The following is a 13,075-nucleotide window of genomic DNA, read 5'->3' on the forward strand; positions in this document are numbered from 1 at the left end:
GATAGGTGATGGAGACACCTTTGCCTCATAGTGTTCTTACAAAAGCTTCTATGTTCGTTTATGTATTCATTTTCATAACTCATCCCAGGTAAATGCATGAGTAACCATCGCAACTATAGTGGATCATTAAGCAAGTGACTGTATGAACCAGACACTGAAGCATCACTTTATGAGACAGTGTCAGCAGCTTAAGATGGAATCCCCTCTATCCCAGAATTCAGTGCTTTCTTTACAACCTGCAAAAAATAGGTCTTAGCTGATTGCAGCAACTAGTATTGATTAATTCTGTGTGTCCCTGTATTTTCCCAACATGTAAGGGATGCTTCTGAATCTTTCTTCTTTTCATGCCTGGTTTATGATAAACATCTTTCTTTGCTTCATATTGCAACAAAAAAAAAAAAGATTATTCTGGCCATTGTTGTTATTAAAACATGCTTTAAATGGATTAAAAATGTCCCTGGCTGCAGCACTCGGGAGAAACATTAAAAACGGTAAAATGTTATATAGGATAATATTGAAATAGAACCCAATTCAACAATCTGAACCAGTAGTGAGAATAATAGATAAGAAAAGGACAAAAAAAAACCATTAACTGTGACCATGTGTACTTTTGTATATTTTATCATTTTGCACAGATAAGAGTTTCATCCAAACACAGATATTTAATACTCTTTACACTTCACAGACTCTCAGATTAATGTTTGAGCTACTCAGGTTATACAAGTGTCCTGTCTAATGAGGTGTTTTATCTGTTCACTTTTGGTTTTACAACAATTAAAATACTTTTACCATTCAGACTAAACAATCCATCACACCTTCTGACCACGATAAGACTGATTAATAGCAAACATTTAATTAGTGCCAAAGGAACAATTTCCACCGGGAAAGTTGAATTGTACTTTAATGTCCTCGCGGGTAAACAGGAACACACAAAACTGGGCCTGGGTGTGAAAAAGTGATGGTGATGTGAGGTGTGCTAATAACTATCAGAGGATTTAGAGGAAAAGATTTAATTGTCACCGAGCTGCACAATTAAGAGGAACAAACATTCTTGGTCATTTTACTTCCTCTCCATTGCTTTTTGTTCCTTCCTTTCACGATCTGTTCCTCTCCTTTTTCACCCCCCCTTTCTGCTCTCTCAATCTCTCTTTCTCTCTGTGAAGGTCATGCAATTGATTTTCCTCTGTCTATTCATTTTTCAAGACTGGCTTTGAAACGTGGGAAGCAGACAAAAGCCACACCAGCCCCTCCTTTCCATCCGTCTCCTCCACCCTCCGTTCTTTCCTCTCCTTACTCTTGGCGCTCACCATTTCCCAAAACCCGGTAAACAAGACCCAATGCGGAGGAATGCCACCCCCAAACTCTTTCGCCAGCACTGCCGTCACCCAACACTCCGTGTCCTTCCTCTACACTTCTGTCTCTATTCCTTCTTCATTTGTTCCTTCCCCCCTTCTCTCACCCTCCTCTCCCTTTAAGTTGGCTATCTGACCACATTCCACTAACAGAATTAAAGTCATGCATCACACTTAAAACCCCACCAATGCATTGTGGGTAGGCTTGTTCATCCAAATTAGCATTTGCAGCCTCCCTTAAACTGCTTGACCTTCTTGTATCAGGAAGGGGGGGGGGACCCTCAAATTCTAATAATAATACAAATAGTCCCAACAGGTTGATATAATGCTTAGAGTATCAGAATGATGCCCAGAGTTCACATTGAGAATTCCTTGTAATTGATAACTGCACTGAAAATATAGTGCAGTTATCAATTACAAGGAATAACTTGATACATTTATGCACTTACACCTCACACTGCTGTGCAAAGTGCTTCTTATTAAACAACTACTCACATCCGTCTTTCAACAACTCTTCTTAGCTTTAATGCTGTGAGGCTACAACTGGGTGCAATCATGTTAGCATACGGGTATTGACCAGACATTGTGATGCTGATGGAACCGATGCAATTACAACCCTGTGTACTTTGCTTTTGCCGACATGTGTTCAGAAATTTATTATTAATTTCAGTGGAACTTGGAATGATAATGATTAGATTCATGCTTTGCATACGGTTAACTACTGGCCAGAGTCCAATTAGTACACAAAGGAAATCAATTAACCAATCAATGCGAAGAATGTGTACATGCAACAATAGACGTCAGTGGGCCTTTTACAGCAGAACAGGCTCATTGACATGGAGAGGAAGCACATGTTTAACAAACACAATTAGTGCTGGCAAATTTCCATTGGGTTGTTGGAGTGTTTTAAGTCCTGTTTTTGTACAGTTATAAGTAGTTATTATGAGCAGCATCTGCACTTTCCTGTATCGAAAGGTTAAATGTCAGATGTTAAAAAGGCTCTTGAATCTGAAGAGCCATTTAATTTTCAGAGTGACGGAGGCACAGCTAAAGTTGGAAATGTAATAAAAGTTTTGTTTTTAAATGAATGTGAATTTTAAATAAAAATAGGACATAAATGTCCTTCTTAAGTTAAGTTACACATATTCTGTGAATCTGGATTTTACATGCAGTGTTCTTAAGTGTCTTTATGTGCAAACATTACATGTAGAAGCTGGGGACGCACACAAAAAGTGGGAGCTGTAATTGTACTATACTAATAGTAGCAATTACACAGGCTTCATAATTACACTGTCCTTGCCATTTAGTTAATTTCTCTAATTACAAATCACACCACTCCTCCCCCGTGTATCATCTACTTTGCGTTTCAGTCATGGCAGCACATCAGTTTGTCTTAAATTAATTTATTCTCACTGTACATACATGTGTATCTACACTGGCTTGTCAATGAACATGTGTTCAAGGAAGGAACGAGTAATTACATTTGTGGATGAAGCGCTAAAAAATTGTCCCAAGTGTTTATGGTGTGTATAGAAGGTGGAGGTGTGGAGAAAGGGATACCTGGGGGCAGAGTCTTGCTCTGAGTTCTGTGTGGATTTGAATGCACATAGTTTACTTTTCTGGACAAGAATTCCTTTAAAAATCTCAAAATATTTTTAGCATTTGTGTTGCAGAATATTTATATTTGAGGAGTAATTCTGCAAGACAACTTTTCTCTTGAAGTGATTGTAAGAATTGCAAGAAAATGATATGGTGCTATATTAAAAATGCTAAAAATAAAAAAGTATTTAAGAGACTGAGGTGTCACTCGTGCTCACCTTTGCTGCAGTTGCTGTCTCCCTCCATCAGTGGGCTCCAGGGTGGGTCTCCCTGGCTGGCGAAAGTGCGCATGTGCAGGTAGCTGATGGTCAGCCGGATGACTGAGGCCTTGTCCAACTGGCTGGTGATGGCCCCGGGCAGAGGTAACATCTTGGCCAACTCAAAGAACTCGAAATTTTCTTTGCCTCGCCTTGAACGTGCTGCATTTCGTGACTTCTCTTTACGAAGGTTCTGCAGACTGACAGTTGAACATTGAGAAGGCGTAAGACAAGCTGTGGGAGCTTGGCGCAGGGAAGAAGACACATTAACGAGAGAAAAATAAACCAAAAACCTGATGAGAAAAATCACGGTGAATGAGTTCTATGTAGGGCCGGAGACACAGGTCATGGGTGTCTCATTCACTGACAACCTGTTGATTGATTCGAGCTCTATAGACAACCTGAGAATCAATCCTGAGAACTCATTTCATAAATATATATGTGGGTAATGGCTCCTGCAACTCAAGAGAAACAATCTCCATTCTTACCCTTTAGAGATTGGCCTGGTAATTACGGACAAACTCCCTCCTTCAGTCTGCCACAGTCCGAAAAATGCCATTTGCTCCAAAATCCATATGTGAACACACATTCGCCTGCTCTTTCTGCCTATCCCTTGCTTTGCACCCTCCCTCTCTCTCATCTGGTCCCGGGCTACTGAGCTGAAGCCGTGATTGAGGGATCAATAGGAGAGGGAGGGGCAGAGTGACAGAGGGAGGCCGGGGGGGGCCCAGGTAGCCTGTCTCTCTGATTGGGTATTGACTCTCCTCAATGGGGGCTGAGTGGTGGAATTATGTTGTCACAGCCACTTCACAATTTGTGTTGGTCGGTGTTGGAATAAAGTAGTGTGTGTGTGTGTGTGTGTGTGTGTGTGCACGCGATAGAAGAGAGAACCTGATCTCTGTTGCTGATTCTAAATCCAATAAATAAGTGAGAAAGAGAAAGAGAGAGGGAGAGAGAGAAAAGGGACGACAAAAGAAAATAATGAGAAAGAGAATGTTTTTGAATCATGTGTTTATGTCTTAATCAGCTGATACAGTTGTATTTAGCCTTTTTGTTCTTCAGTAAGTGCACACTCGTGTGAAAAGTGTGTGTGTGTGTGTGTGTGTGTGTGTGTGTGTGTGTGTGTGTGTGTGTGTGTATGTGTGTTGCGGACTGCCAACCTCTATAACATCTCATTATTATACTGACTCGACCCCAGCCACCGAGAACAATCGATACACACACATTGATCCTGCTTAGTATTTATATCCGCCTGTAAATGACTGCCCATTAATAATTCTGGCCAAATTTACTTAATCTCCCACTAAGGGGAGGGGATTCACCACTGACAGGATTGGCAGGAGGGCAACAATGGAAGGGGTCTGTAGCACTGAGGATCACGCTTGTACTGTCTGGATTGTGTTTCATTGATAGGAAATTCTTCTTCGGGCTGTCAGTGTGTGCAAGGGTGTTAATGTATAGATTTCACCTTGCTGAGATTAATTCAGGGGCATGCACGTAGGCTTATGTGATTCGTGTGTGTGTGTGTGAATGTGTCTTACCAGGGCAAGGTGGGAGGCTTGGCCAGGAGTCCTTGTAGGAAATCCCACTCCACACTCACGCACTTCCCCTCACCCACAAACGGCATGGTGGCCATCCTACCAATCACACGCCGTTAACGAAGGCTCTGATTGGCTGCGGATGTATCGCACTCAGATCTGGAAGTTCAGAAGCAAAAAACAAAAAGGAAACAAAGTCTTTTTTAGACAACAATACGCATTTTGTTTCATCACCCTGATGTGGTAATTGTTCTAAAACAGTTGCCCTCCCTGCTGTTTTTCTTAAACCGGCCGAGTTAAGAGCAGGCATCTGTAATTAGGCCTCAGTGGCACAAATGGGCATTTATTGTAGGGATTGCACATACTTCTCACATAGTTTTGGTAGGTTTAAAGAGAGTTTCAGGCAGACACCAACAGAAGATGATGCTATACTGTTCTCCAGTGGACATGATGGAGAAGCCAATATTCTTCCTCAAAGAAAGTCCTGCTCCTTACCCATGGCCCCCCCTCCATGCTGTGTTGACATTTAAAGGGCTAGCGTGGCCCCGAGCACCACAGTGTCATGCCCTTGGGCCTGAGCTACCCTCTCCCTCTTTAACTCCATGTCTTTAGCACAGTTTGGTCAGAACAATAATCTGAGAAGAGCTTTACCCTGGCAACTGGAAAATGGATTATGTCTCCAGTTTGAATGTGGCTACACTGACCTCGGCTAAGAGGGGTCAGCACAAGCCGGGCAGGTTTTGGCCGATATCATTTTACAAATCTTCCCTAAATCAGCCAACATTACATGCGTGCATGCATGCAAACTTCCACAACCAATTTCAGAGGCAGCACAGTTGATGAGGAATAGCTAATGAGAGGGGAGATGGGGTCAGGTACTTATGTTCAGTAGTTTAGATTTATGATTTCTACAGCTAACAGGGTCTCAGGTCAGTGTTAAAGAGGTTGACCTCAGTGGATATTAGAGGACAGGACCATTTTGTCTCACTATATCTCCATCCACAGTGACACGATCAGAGTGGACACATCTGTTTACCAAATTAACGTACAAACCAATTTACTTTGATTTAAATAATTGGTTGTAATGTTTGTTCAAGATGGCAATGACAATCCTGTGATTTATGCATTCACTTACAGAACTGGAGGGTGAGTAATACTCTTTTAATTACTACTTGTCTGGATAAAGTTGTCTGAAATTTGGTCTGGTGCTCACGGATGTGGGGTATCTGTTGTACTGTGGAGCAGAAATAAATAATTATTTATTACGGGTGAAGGGAAAAATGCTCCAAAATACATTTTCTTAAGTAATGCTGATGAAATAGCAGATGACTGTGCAATAATTTTAACACCATCCTCAGTGTACACAGACTTTCCCTCGTCGCTCTCAAACCCGAGACCTTGAGGGGTGAAACATCTTCAAGAACCTAAAATAAATTAAGTCCAGTTGTCTTCCAGCACTCAAGACTAGAGACACTCTTCCACCTCAGTATGTTTGTTCTCTGTTGCACATGCCAACACAGTGTGGTCTGATTTTAGAGTATAGTGTTCTGACAGTCGTACTTTCCCCCCCTGCTGAATCCTGTTGTTCATCATTTTACTGAATACATCTGAACCTTTGTCCACCCAGTTAAAGCTAAAACAGCCAGATGTTTGTACGGCTGGATGGCTGGAGGGTTAAATGCTGCTGCTGCTGCTGCTGCTGCCTACGTTCCCAGAACATTTTGCCTTGTGGAATTTTAACACTGACAGCAGTCTTTTCTAAGAGTGTGATGAAGAGGAGACGGGGTCGGAGCGAGGGCACTGCACCTCTGTCTAACAACTTAACCTTTGTCACCTTCTCTAGATCACCTCGATAAATGTGCTGCATGCCAAATGATGCTGTATACAGTAGGACAAATAGAGCAAAAAGAAGACCTGGGCGGGAAACAATTTGCTGCCATATTTTCACCTCCTCACAGTCACATGCAGACAGCCCTTGTCCCCCCTCCATACCTGTATGTTTATCTCTTAATTGACCCTATCGGAGCTTATCTAATCTCACCCTCCATCTTTCTGTCTCAAGCTATCTCTCCATCTCTCTCTATCTGGGCGGACACAGGCGTAATGGACAGGGGCCTCCACAGTAATTATTCAATCAGCCTCATAACCTTGTCGCAGGTTGGGCGGCCCATTAATGCACTCATCCAAATGGACCCCCGCCACTTTGACTGCTAATGCTCCGCCTTGCTACCAACACAACAAGCTGAATGTCAGAAATGTCATCTAGACAGAGAACGTGAAACAATCCACTCAACAGAGCTGAGTCAACACATCCTCTAATGTGGGAAAAATGAAAAAGTGTGACTTCCGATGGTGCGGCAACATACAGTGCACACGCAGTTGTGGCTATTGGCTTGTATCAAATGTGGTCGTAAGAGTTCATAATGTGTTGCTGCAGTGCTGCATATTCATAAATGTGGGCTAACCGTGTATGTGTGTGTTGGAGACCCATGCCCTATAGACCAGGGCTCTCTTGGCACAGTCTCAACAGCAGCAGAGAAGAGAACCGCGGCGAGCATTCTCATCATTTACCGTGTTTTTCTCACTCGCTGCCCATTTTGGCTACTGCTCTGTTTATTTTCAGCGGGGACGTTTAATTAGGGCTTCCAGCTGTCAGAGGTTCGTTAGCATGCCCCTCCTCTCACAGAGCTGCCCCCTCCCTGTAGGGAGCCAGGGGCATCAGGCAAATGAACACATTTAAGTCAAACAGCACGCAGACAAACAATAGCCCCTCTGCCACGCCACCAGCTCCCCTAGGTAGAGACATGGTTGTTTTATGCCTCATCTCCCCGGCCCCTGGGGCCCGATACACAGGCTGGCCAAGGAGGTGGATGTGGAAGCAAGGAGGGCTCATGGCCCACCAGAGACGGTGTGCACGAGTTGATTGTGTGGAGGTGGGGGAAAGGACCCTGCCTAGGTAATGTAGAGAAAGAGAAGTTCAAGCTCTAAAGGTCAAATCTGATCAATTTTCCTATTTTTTTTTTTAAAAAAAAACAAGAATTCATCTCCATCTATTTTCTGAACCCAGTTGATTAACAGAGATGCATTAAAGAGCTGACATTAGCATTCACTCGACATGCGACCTGTCCGAATCGCATATTTTGGGTTAATTAGTTTTCAGACCTTGTCTGTAGGTGTGAACATGAATGTGTGATGTTGTTTGTCTCTATCTGTCAGCCCTGTGATGGACAGACAACTTGACCACCTTCACCTAATGAATCGGGGATGGGCACTCCTTTGTAAGGAAGCAGTGGTAGAAAAGGCATGATAGATGGCTCGAATGTGTTGATACGCCTGTGTTTTTGGACATTTTCTTGACACGCCCTTACAGCTAATAGTTTTTAGACAGCTCCCTCCCAGCTCTCCAGCCCACCACCATCTTTAATTATCTCCAACACCACATTCAACAGTGATGAATGATTTTTTTCTCTCAATCATATTTTATCAAATAGAGCACCCTTGATATCAGGAAAGATGCAGAAAACATGGTTGGAAATAACACGAACAGAATATTTGATGTAACTAGTTTTCTATCTAGCCTTTCATGTTGTTGAGTAGTTGTAAATGAGTGTCTGGAGTGTCTGGGGAGATGAAGTTTGGTATTCTGGTTGGAGGGCTAAAAACTACTTATCATGCATTACAGCCCTGGTTGGACCTCCGGATTTGGAAGTCAAAAGACTTTTTAATGTACAATTTTTCAAACGCTGATCAATCGACAGCTGCTGGTCATGAAGACCCCCCCCCCCCCAAACCCATCTCTATATCAGTATTCCATATTCTGACTCGTTCGGCATTCTGCTTCCATATCACAACTCTGGCTGTGGTTGACCTTGACAACTCCTGCTTATTCCCAAGCCAAGGTTCTCTTCAACTCTCAAGGGCCTCTGTGTACCGCTCTCTCCATCCCCACCATCCCCTTTTGGCTTTCCCATCATGCTCAACCCCCACATGTCTCCTAACCCTCTCTTTGCTCCTCCCTTGGCCCCTGCTTGGGTCATTAATTATCTAATGGAATCAATATGGTGTAAGATTGGACCAGAGTGACCCTACCCGCCCCCAGGTAGTTCTGCAGCGATGAGGAGGCAGAGGAGGGCTCAAAAAAGGGTGTAAAGGAATGATGATTACAGCCTGCAAGCGTGAACCAGCAACCCACAGTTGCAGCATTGGCCAAACCTAAACTGCGTGAATACATAATAAAGAGATCAGTGATAAATAAATTATTAGAGGGGGTGGATGGAGTCAGGGATATAGGCAGGGGAAAAGAGGCAAATTAGAGATCTAGTGGGCACAAAAGGAGTGAAAATGATAGACAGGTAAATAAATGCATTAAAAAGGAGAAAGAAAGAGATTTGCTAATGTTCACCCTCACTAATCAATATCTCTCTCCTCCTCTTTTATTACACAGGGCTCTAGCAAGCGTGCTTTGATGTCCACTCCTCACAGACATGCAGCCGGGCAAAATCCAATCCATGCCCGTCACACTTAGCGTCAGCTTCAACGTACAAAGACATAGTCATTTTTAGCCTGAACTGTATTAAATTAATGGTGAGGTTTAGAGGTTTTACGTGTACTCGTAATTTTGGGGGAAAAAAATAAAAACATATATTTTTTTAAATTTAAAAACATTAAATAAATACATATGGGAATAGAATTAGCTTTAATTGTAATTGTGGTCCTCTTGGCTGCTGTAAGATAGCGGCCCTGGGGCAAACAGTGTGGGGTTAAAAGATGCCACAACCTAAAGAAATCCAGTTATACAAGAATTTGAGATTACTCTCTAGTAAAGGGAACATTTCCAAACTGTTCCCTATAAAACAGTAGAAAGACAACATAAACTTTTCCCTCTGACTGTGAAATCCTCAGCTAAGTTGATGCAGGTCCTTATAAGGCTGAAGATGATAAATCCACTCCAGCAGGCGGAGACCACATCACCACTGACCTCCAAATAACCAGAGGCCAAAGCGCCGCGCACAGGGTCACACTGGCCAACGTGCATGTCTACAGCGTGTATGTTTGTGTGGACTTCAAAGCGCATCGTTTTTCTGCACCACCAGCAGAGATGTGCACATGCTAATTCAAAAAAAAACAAAAAAAAAAACCCCATCAATTAGCATGGTGCAAATGTCAGAGTTCAGAACGGTGTCAAACTCTTGATAAGAGTTGCACAAGTTGTGTAGGTGTCTTGCAGCACACAGGGGAAACCAGGATACCCACTGGCTTCTTACTATATTCCCATACACCGCTCATAGCTCAGCGCTTTGTTTCACCATTTAAAGATTTAGTACTGTTTCTGGAGTTTCTGCGGTGCCACACATTGCGGTAAGACAACAAGGCAGAGGGAGAGGGGGAAAAAATCGGCAGTGAATGTGACGAAGAGACCGCACTTGATCTGACGTCCAATTCAAAGGAAAAGTGAATATGAATATACTGTAGATGCCTATACATCTTGTCCACGTCACTGAGTAAGTGCATGTGTGTGGGTGAAGCAGATCCCTTCAGGCCGATGTGTGAATGACAGCAGGGGTTATGTAAGGAGCCACAGTGGGGCCGAAGTGGACAGTCTGACCGGAGATCAGGTCAACAGAGTGTGACACTAAACACATCTCCCTGACACCACGCTGACACCCTCTGTCACAGACCCACACGCTGTCTGTCAATGCTCTTCACACGCACGCACCATGAGAGCAAGGCGCATGTGAGGGGCTGTCTGTCAGGAAGACGCTGACCACTTCAATGTGTGTGTGCGTGTGTGTGTGTGTGTGTGAGTGAATGAGTGGGAGTCCATCTTTGGGTAAAATGATACAGAAAATGAAAATAAAAAGTAGATTGTTGACCTCAAAGAGTTTTCAGAAACGTATACAAGCGGATCAAATTTGGATATAAAAGCGCAGCTCTTCTGCCAGCGTTTCAAGGAGCGACGCCAGATACTTTTTATTAAAATCGTTTCAAATTTTTCTGCTGTCTTCCAGCTGCTGACTTTTTTCTCAAGCAATCCAAGTTAGCGTCTGTGACACAGTTGCCTGTTGGCATGAAGCGGAGCTCCTAAAATCCAAAAGCCAAAGGATAAAACCTGGGTCTGCATCAAATCAAAACGGGCCTAGCAGAGGGTCACGACCAGAACGCTCCGCACACGCGAGAAAGTGAAACGGCTGGAGACGCTTAGTGGCTCACTGGGTTAAGGTATAAACTGAGATGGCATGGTTTCACCCTGCCCCTGTCAGTGTTGCTCTTACTGCTGTGACATGGCTTATTTTCTGAGTGCAAAGCAAAAACATTCCTTTCATTAAACATGGTGAAAATTACCGATGACAACTGACGGCTCCATTGTGACCTAAGATAAAATTAAATATGACAAATTGTTTGATGGATCTGATATATCTGTAGATGTCAGTTTAACTTCTCAGCACCACAGAATGGCAAAAGCACACCACAGATTTGTCTTTTGCTCATTGCATTATAATTGTCCTCACTGACATGCCTGACATTACATGTCCAAAATCCAATTATACCCCTTAAAAACAGAACACATCCTCAGGTGGAACGTGTCAGTGACACACACTGAGAGACAGAGCTGCACAAAGACAATTAGAACCATATAAATAAAAATTTTCTCTATTAAAAGATAGTTTCCTGATTTTAAAAAGCCTGAGAAAATGGGACAGAATTATAGGATAAACACCAGAGCCAAAAAAACTCAAAATATTCTCATGCTCCGCTGACTTCGGGGACTGTAATCCTCCTCTGTAGAATTCTTTTTTGCCTGAGTGAAGCTGCTTTTTTTTGACCTAACGCATCAGTGCAATGTGATGTTAAATTAGGCAAAAATGACAATACCCACCTGTTTGACTATCAGGCCAATGTCGCACTTTGTTTATCGCAAATTTCTGCCAACCGGCTGCAAACAACGTAAAGGTGCCAAGTGTTACCAAACCAGTAAACTGTGACCAATTCTGCATCTGCAGGTGGAGACGGACACAAAGCCGCTGGCTCTCTGCTTCTATATGTAAAACTTTGGCGCGCACACAAGTGTGCACACACAGACACACAGAAAGTGTTTGCTATTAGCGCTATAACTGAGGCTATTCATTGTTGCACATAAACACACACATAAAAGCTTTCAATATTTGCAGCTTGAAAGTCTGAATCAAATAAAGTCGGATACCAAAAGAAACTAAGGAAGAAACCTTTGGTACATTTACCAAATCCTATCAAACTTTCCATTTAAAGGCAATAAAAATATGTGCTTAAATGTGTGTATTTATCTCTGTTATATAAATTGGAGATCAACCATGTTACACTATAAAAAGACTATTCAAAAATAACATAATTCATTCACATTTTAAACCCTGATCTGATCTCAACTAATCACTGGTACAGTTGTGAAATATTTGTTCTGTTGCTTATAGAATAAGAAAAAGTTCCAACTGCGTAGATAGAAAGTAACTTTAAAATAAAATGAAGCAAGTAACAATGAAGCATATTCTCTAAATAATATCATATCAATCAAAACCAAAAAATATATATGACCACAGGTGTAACCAAAATTAACCCGATTGAGAAAGTGTGTGTGATAAAGTTGTCAAGTCTGTTATTTTCCACTTACCTGACAGGCATTTCCAGTTCTCACTCTATCGCTGTGCATCTCATCCACTTTGTCCTCTTTTTCTTCTCTTCCTATTCTCCCGAACTCCTTGTTTCGTCCTGGCGGTGCCCCGCCGCCACCGCCTCCTCCGCCGGCACCTCGGGCTCAAACACAGCAGACAAACACCGTGTGTGTGTGACCAGCGCGGGCTGGAACGGCATCAATCTCCGTCACTTTCAGAAAAGCCTTGACCGTGCAGCTGGACACATTGTGGACTCCTGTTGAGACTCTGCGCGTGTGTGCGCGCGCGTGTGCGTGTGTGTGTGTGTGCGCGCGTGTTGGAGAGAGCAGGAGTGTGTGTGTTTATGTGAATGCAACTAGGTGATGCAGCTCTCCCTGACTCTCACACTCACTTCACCAACACTGCTCGGCTGCTTCTCGGAGATGGACTCGGATTAGGACACAGTCACTGTGAGAATCTCTTCCTCCCTCTCCCTCTCTCTCCTGCCGGCATGCTCCCTCCCTCCCTCCCTCCCTTCCTCTCACTCATTCACTCTCTCCGCTGAGCTTCTTTCTTTTCATTTCCTCTTGGGAAAGCCGTGCACACCAGTTGTCTCTGCCTTCAGCTGCTCCCTCTCTCTCGCTCTCTCAGTCACTAGTAAATATAAAAGGCATGCTTGTACAGCCCCTCGCTTCAGTCTCTGGCTC

General features: G+C 43.2%; 1 protein-coding gene across 7 annotated transcripts in view; it reads right to left on the reverse strand.

The window, feature by feature from the left end:
• The window catches only part of npas1 (neuronal PAS domain protein 1), a 28,271-nt gene extending 15,376 nt beyond the window's left edge, over window positions 1-12,895 (reverse strand). For 4 of the 7 annotated variants that reach the window (XM_029844254.1, XM_029844253.1, XM_029844252.1 and 1 more), the window contains exons 1-2: window positions 3,697-3,843; window positions 3,170-3,408 (exon numbers count right to left, since the gene is read on the reverse strand). In XM_029844254.1, coding sequence (XP_029700114.1) covers window positions 3,170-3,408; window positions 3,697-3,797 — 340 coding nt within the window. In that variant the 5' untranslated portion in view covers window positions 3,798-3,843. Of the gene's footprint in view, window positions 1-3,169; window positions 3,409-3,696; window positions 3,844-4,749; window positions 4,906-11,623; window positions 11,681-12,388 lie in introns of those variants that run through there. The other 3 variants (XM_029844257.1, XM_029844255.1, XM_029844256.1) reach the window with 2 other exon arrangements.
• Between the last annotated feature and the right edge of the window lie 180 nt (window positions 12,896-13,075).

This window comes from Takifugu rubripes, chromosome 11 (assembly GCF_901000725.2).
Source record: "Takifugu rubripes chromosome 11, fTakRub1.2, whole genome shotgun sequence".
Lineage (NCBI taxonomy): Eukaryota > Metazoa > Chordata > Actinopteri > Tetraodontiformes > Tetraodontidae > Takifugu > Takifugu rubripes.